Source organism: Prionailurus bengalensis, chromosome C2, assembly GCF_016509475.1.
Source record: "Prionailurus bengalensis isolate Pbe53 chromosome C2, Fcat_Pben_1.1_paternal_pri, whole genome shotgun sequence".
In the NCBI taxonomy this organism is placed as follows: Eukaryota; Metazoa; Chordata; class Mammalia; order Carnivora; family Felidae; genus Prionailurus; species Prionailurus bengalensis.
In genome coordinates, this window is record NC_057350.1 from 68,035,396 (window position 1) to 68,042,500 (window position 7,105).

General features: G+C 45.4%; 1 protein-coding gene across 5 annotated transcripts in view; it reads right to left on the minus strand.

The window, feature by feature from the left end:
• The window catches only part of ILDR1 (immunoglobulin like domain containing receptor 1), a 41,155-nt gene that overhangs the window by 13,925 nt on the left and 20,125 nt on the right, over positions 1 to 7,105 (minus strand). For all 5 annotated transcript variants that reach the window (XM_043594302.1, XM_043594304.1, XM_043594303.1 and 2 more), the window contains exons 2-3: positions 3,948 to 4,118; positions 2,460 to 2,609 (exon numbers count right to left, since the gene is read on the minus strand). In XM_043594302.1, the coding sequence (XP_043450237.1) occupies positions 2,460 to 2,609; positions 3,948 to 4,118 (321 nt within the window). The remainder of the gene's footprint in view (positions 1 to 2,459; positions 2,610 to 3,947; positions 4,119 to 7,105) is intronic.

Genomic DNA, 7,105 nt, shown 5'->3' on the forward strand with positions numbered 1-7,105 from the left:
TTCACTAAAGACCTTTTGTGGGTCCAGCACTGAGTCAGACACTGGGAAGATCTGCAGAGGAACCAGACTCCTCTGTCCTAACAGGGCTTAAAGTCCAGTCAGAGGATCCAGGCAGCTTTCACATTCCTGCTATTTCACCCACAGTAAGTGCCAGGGGACATCTTCAAATTCTTTAAAAAAAAAACCCAAAAAACCAAAAACAAAACAAAAAAACCCTTTGCATTATGGACTTGCTCCTGCTTAGCTGGCAGTCATATTTACAATTCTTCATTATCTGTTTGTCAAAAAATATTTATTGAGGAAATGAAACAGAAATGCAAGGTCACGCACCACTGGAGCTAACTTCAACTTTTGTTTCCTTCTCTTTCTACGTCAATCTCTACAATATTTTCCTGCCCATGATTTTCCAAACACACTACCTTTCCCAGAAAGAACTTCCCCTAGACTTGGAAGAATGGGGAAAGTGTTTTGGAGGAGGTTCTCCCTCTAAGTTAAAGTGTATCATAGGTCTGCCCCAGTTTTTATTAGAAACATAAACATGTTTTTCAGGGATGTCACAGTAATGAGGACATTCAGATATGTTAATATTTAAATTTCTTTATGTTTATTTATTTTTGAGAGAGAGAAACAGAGCATGAGTGGGGGAGGGGCAGAGAGAGACAGAGACCTAGATTTCAAAGCAGGCTCCAGGCTCTGAGTAATGCGGGCTCAAACTCATGAGCTGTGAGATTGTGACCTGAGCTGAAGTTGGACACTCAACCAACTGAGTCACCCAGGCACCCCTGGATATGTTTATATTTTAAATGATCCAAGAACTGATTTGACAGGGTCTTTTCAAATGACACAAGCACAGGGCAAAGAAGTGTCAGAAAACAAGGGTTCTAGGAAGTCACAACAAGCATGGAGGTAGAATTAAAAACCAAGGGGGAAATAATGGTTTTCCATGACAGTAAGGAAGAAGCAAAGTTTGATCCAAAAGTGACTGGGAGTGGAAATAGTGGATACTATTGTTCAAAATTAGATGAAAGAAAGAAAGAAAGAAAGAAAGAAAGAAAGAAAGAAAGAAAGAAAGAAAGAAAAAAGCAAGGACTGTCTGTCACCCTGTCACCTCTGGGGAATATTATCCTTCAAAAACTAAATGAGACTTGCCAAAAGAGACTTTGGAGTCAGATCAGGGCTCATTTTGCAGGTTCTGGGAAAAACAGAACCACCCTGAATCTTTGAGAATGTACCTAGAGACCAGAATAGGACAGATGTTCACTAAAGCTAAGAGTTTAAGGGCTGGCTTGGGGAAAGCAGAGACTGCATGTAAAAGGATCAGGTTTAAATATTACAACTAAAGTATTAGACACCAATCTGGAAGCAAATATTAAATTGGCTCCCTTTAAATGATCTACCTTTAAATGGGTCATCAAATATTCACTGATTTCCTCACATTGTTGCCACAGGTACCCTGAGTGGCCTGCTTAGTGTATTCTCTACCATTTTTCCCCTTTTAAGCAGCAAATATTTATTTAACACTGCACATGAAGCTCACTGAAATAGGCTCTGAATTATGTGCCAATAACCCATCATGGCAATCCTGGATTACAAGGTAGGAATGTAGGGCTAACCCTCCGTCCAAAAGCGTGCTCAGTGATGGTAACTAAAGTTCACTGCACACTTAATATTTGCTAAGTGCTTTATGTGTATCAGCTCACTTAATCCTGACAAATCTCCATGAGATGGGGAGTACTATGGCAAGTCCCATTTTGTAGAAAAAAATCGAAGGGACTTACCCAAGTTCACATACCCTATAAGTGCAGAATGGGGACCCACACCAGAATCTGACTGCAGACTGAGGGTTCTAACCACCACTCCGTGTACTAGGCATAAAGAATAAACATGCTTTAGACATAGCTTTCAGATATCACGTTTGATACTTACTTCAGTGTAGGGAGACAGAGCCTATTATGTCCATCTTTCAGATGAGGTAACAGACACCAGAGAAAAAAAATCTGCTGCTGGTCAATGAACTAATGCTCTTGGTCAATGAAGCCTAACGCTCTTTCCTCTACCAATGGGTGATGATGGTGTCAAGGTGGTCACCTACTTGAAAGCCCCTTAGATATATACAACAGGAGTGGTCAGAGGGAAACTCAGGGCCCTGGGGTTCACACAGGCCCTGAGGGCAATTTATGGGAGGGAGCAAACAAGACTGATCCACACCTTAGCCATGAAAAAGCAAAAGAAACCACCCGCTCCCAGACCTTTAGCCAAAACTGTAGGACATCTTCTCATCCAGACACCAACTTCCAGGGGAGTGACTTCAGATGGTGTTACAGCATTCTATGTATCTGGCAATTTCCTCAAACAAACAAATGGAAAAAAAAAAGGGGGGGGGGAATCCCCACAATGACTCAGCCTGTCAGGCCTGGTGTCCGCCACCTCCATTTCCCTGCTGCCTCCCCTGCACTCACGGTTCTGGATGGTGATCTTGCGCTGCCGGTAATCCACCCCCAGCACGGGCTCATTCTGCCCCCGCCTCTGAGCCACGATGCGAACCTCCCGCTGGCTGTCATTGCAGTCATTGGAGGGGTCCTGGCCCAGGGATAAAGCTGCCTGGTAAGCTGAGAAAAGGGGACACAGCTAAGTCACACAGCAGGGGGAATTCCCATGAAGAAAGGCACCTATAGTGTTCCCTGGGGCAGGGAAGCTTCTCAATTTTTCCTGAGCTCATGCATCTACTGGGAATCTTACTAAACATGAAGATTCTGAGTCTGCGGGTCCGGAGTGAGAATCTGAGAGTCTGCATTTCTAATGAACTCCCAGGTGATACTAATGAACTTTTGAGCAGCAAGACCCAGACCCCTCTAAAAGGCCATCATTTCTAAATCCTGGCTGCATGCCCCCATTTCCCATCCCAACTACCCTTACCTCATTTACCCAGATTCTGCCCCCACAGGGTTCATCTACCTGCCCTTACAATGCATTTTCTGGTGGCAAATGCCTACCACCCTGGTCTCTTTTCCCTGGCCCTTTATTTGAAGAGTAACCCCCTGAAAATCATGCCTTGATTTAGAGATGTGTCTTTTGGGAACGAGGCCAGGTTCTGTCAGTGACTCAGACATTTAGGTATCGGGGTTCATACTGTAGGATGTACTGTAAGTCAGGGCTGACAGAGGTAAAGCTCAGGCCTCCCTCCATTTTTCCTCATCTCAGGAAGCTCACTTCCTTCCTTATAGACGGCATCTACTTCTACTCTCAAAAATTTCTACAAGGTTAATTGTCCAGGGCTGCCAGTGAGGATCTGCATTCCTTTGTTCCTTGAGAGAGGCAGAAGTAGACAGCTAGAAAGAGCTTTGCTTTCGGAGCACAGAACTGACATGAGTGGGGCAGCCACTACTGTGAGGTAGGACGTGGCTAAGCATAGGTAGGGGGAATTGTGCAGCCCTGAGAATGTATTCCCTGGGGGCAGTGAGCTCTCGCTCACTCGCTCACTTGGAGGGTTCAGTCGGCCACCAGGAAGGCTGACCATAAAAGGGAGTGTGGCAGTGTGCGGAGGTTCACAAATGGCCACTCCTCAGCGTCCTGGAGGGTGTAGGAGGCTTCTTGTCTACATTCTAAGGTGGTGAAGGTGATGGCGGCAGACTGCAGACTCATCTCAGTGTGCTGGCATGCAACCAAATGGGCTGGGAGGCAGGACTTGAGCTGCCTTTTAAAAAAAACTTAATGTCTGAGCTGCCTAAATCTTTTCAGGAACAAGGTAGGACATAAATTTTAAAATAAAATAGTATGTGACCAGGAATAAATTAGTTCATCTGCCTGGGCCATTTATCTATCAAATGAGGGGGCCACGTTAAGTGATCTTTGTGGCTTCTCATAAGGATTTGTGATCCTAAATAATTCCTATGCCTTCATGGCAATGCTTCACAGAGGGGCCTGGGCAGAGGGGGGAGGGCACTCACATGCAGAGTAGTAGTCAAAGATAGGGTCCTTGCAGAAGGACTTGAAGCGCCACGTCACTACCACATCCTGGAGCTGGGCGGAGGTGGTGTAGTCACATTTGAGGACGACAGAGGCAAACAGGGTGACGTAGCGCTCCGTGTGCTGGACGGTCACCAGCAAGGACAGGCACCCTGCAGCCAAGAGCAGGAGAAAACACTGAAGGCATACTATGTCTCTGAGAGGTGACCTACTTCTGTTCATGGAGTGATAAAAGCCATGCAAATAAGTGAACACACTGTCTGACTAGATGGGGGCTCACAGGCAGAGTCAGAGGCGGAGACTACAGACACTCTGGGCGAGGTGGAGGACAGAGCAAGGATGACTTGCGAGGGTCTCATCCGTCCAGCAACAATACAGAAACTGTATGAAAAGAAGGCTGTATAGGTACTGGCCTGAGCCTGCTAATACATGCATACATTTTCTCATGTCACTTTTCTTAAAATGTTTCCCTCACTTCCCCAAGGAAGGATTCTGTGTCTCCCTCTCTCTCTCTCTGCCCCTCCCCTGCTCATGCTCGCTCTCTCTCTCTCTCTCTCTCTCAAAAATAAGTGTTAAAAAAGAAGAAGAAGAAGAAGAAGAAGAAGAAGAAGAAGAAGCAGCAGCAGCCTTCCCTGACTGCAAACCTGGGAAAGGGGCCCTGTGTGTTTTCCTAAAGTGCCTCTTCCTACCCCCAGGCAACACTTTTCACATGCCTTGGTGATGGCCAGTTAAGTGCAGGCTCTGAGCAGGCTGAGTTTGTCTCTGACGCATCGTTTAAGCACAAGCACCTCATCCTGCACTGTCACCTCCTTGGCACCCAACAGATGTTTGTTGAATAAATAATGGAATGAATGACCAAGAATACATCAACAGTAGAAACTGGCAGTACAGGTTGTAGACATAAGCATGACAACATAAATAAAAACGATCAGATTGTGACAAATTTGATCAAGAAAACTTGAAGAAATTAAGGTTTTTTCTTTTCTCTTTTTTAAAACTCCTTCTCCCCAGCCTCCAAAGCTACAAATATACTTGCAGCTCCAGGTCTGCCTTGATGAGGAACGAGGTGGCACAGAAAGTCAGGTGGACTCTGGCGTGGTCAGGGGTCCACACATAACCAACATCTTAGAATGTTCCTATGTCAATATGGTTTCTAGGCCAAGTTATAAGGGATCTTCTTGTGGGAGGTTTAGCTCAGAATAGTAGTATTCAAACTTGAACACGCACCACCAGGACTTGTAACAGCCCAGATCACTGTCAGTAGGAGTTTCTGATTCAGCAGGACTTGGGTGGGGCCCAAGAACTTACATTTCTAACAAGTTTCCAGGAGACGCTGATACTACTGCTCTGGGCATCATACTCTGAGAACCACTGGTGTCGACTAAACTAAAAACAAAACAAACAGGCCTTGTACTCTGAGACAACTGGGTTCAAATAACACTTCGATATTTATTTGGACATTATACAAGTTTTTTTTTTACTCTGAGTTTGTGTTTTCTCAGCTGTGGCTGGAGATTAGAGTAGTCCTAACCTCATCGGGTCCTTGAAAGAACGCAGTGAGATCATTCTCTTCTGGCACTTGGCATGGCGCCTGGCACATATGCTGCTGTGTTAGTGTCGGAGTCGGAGTCTGAATCTGAGTCTCTTTCCCTCTTTTCCTTTATCATGAAGGCCAGAGAGAAAGGGGTTCAAGTTGGGGTTCTCTCCAGGAGAGTTCTCAGGTGGAATGGCTTCAAGGTGACTGTTTTACTCCCACAAACATTTAGCGCCACTCTCACCCCTTACAAAACAGCTGGGTGAGCCTGGCTCAAAGGCCAGAGCCATGTGGTTCTGAGTCCTTCCTCACCTGCTGGACACAGCCCTCGTGAAATAGTAAGTGGTGGCTTGTGATGGGCACATGCACCCACTTTTCTCACATCCACAGAGAAAGAGCAGAGTGCTGCTCAGGACAGGCCCTTGCCCCCAGAAATGACCTAAACTGTCTCCAGGGCTGGGCTGAAATGAGGATGTGCCTGTGACAGACCTGCTGGAAAGAGGATCTGCAGGGGAGACCTGTACCTGGGCAAGACTTCATGGAAGAAAAATATAAGCTGGACCTTAAGACTCAGGTAGGATTAAGATCACACATGAAAAATAGGGAGAAGGCAGAGAAACTCATGGCTTCGAGGCAGAAGAAGAGAGTGAGCAAAAGCCCTTATCAGAAAGGAGCAGTTATTTACGGGGCTTGGAGGGAACCAAACTGGCTAGTATTCTGGCTTTATGGGAAGCAGAGGGATAAATAAGGCGGGGCTGGTGGTAGTGCATGGGGGTGGAGTCTAAATCACACTGAAGCATGTATTTCTAGTTAATGGATAATCACTGGAGACTTTTCTGTAGAGTAATAGGGCAAAAGTGGTGTCTTTGGTAAGACTGATGACTTCTTCATCCAGCTATAAAGATCATCATTTCAAAAGTGAGCCTTGAGTAGTTTGGGAGAAAAACAGCTGCTGTCTTCTACCAGCTATAAGATTCCTGGAAATTAGTCCAATCTGAAATGGAAGAGCCAGTGACCAGTGTCTCAAGCCTAACATGGATTGCTTTGTAATCTGCTTTGTTAGTTTTGCTTCTCTACTCTCACCACCCTCCTTGTTTTTTTCCAGAGCTGACCTGACATAGACCTTGGAACTTTCCCCCAACACAGCTTTAACTGAAGAGAAGTCGCTACAGGTAAGCTTTTGACAATGTCCAGGATGGCACTGTCAACACCAGCTTATTTTGCTCAGCAGATACACGGATTGGAATGGAAAAAAAAAAACACCTATTTGTGGTCTAAACAAAATCCTATGTCCACACAGTACTTTCAAATATTTTCTTTTACACATTAAAAATGATCCCTGGGAGGAGATGAGCAGTGCCCCTTCATACACCGCAAATCTAGGACTGGAAAAGGTGAGTGGCCTGTCTGTAGTCGTTTTACTTTCTAATAAGGTCAGAGTCAAGATTCCACCCCTGAGCAGTACTCTTGCCACTCTGCCTGGTTATTCTTTAAGTAAAGGAAGATGTTCGGTACTCACTAGCCTGCAAATAATTGTGGAGTGTGGAGCCAGGCTATAATCGGCAGCAATCACTCTGATACTGTGATTGATTGATAACCTGCATG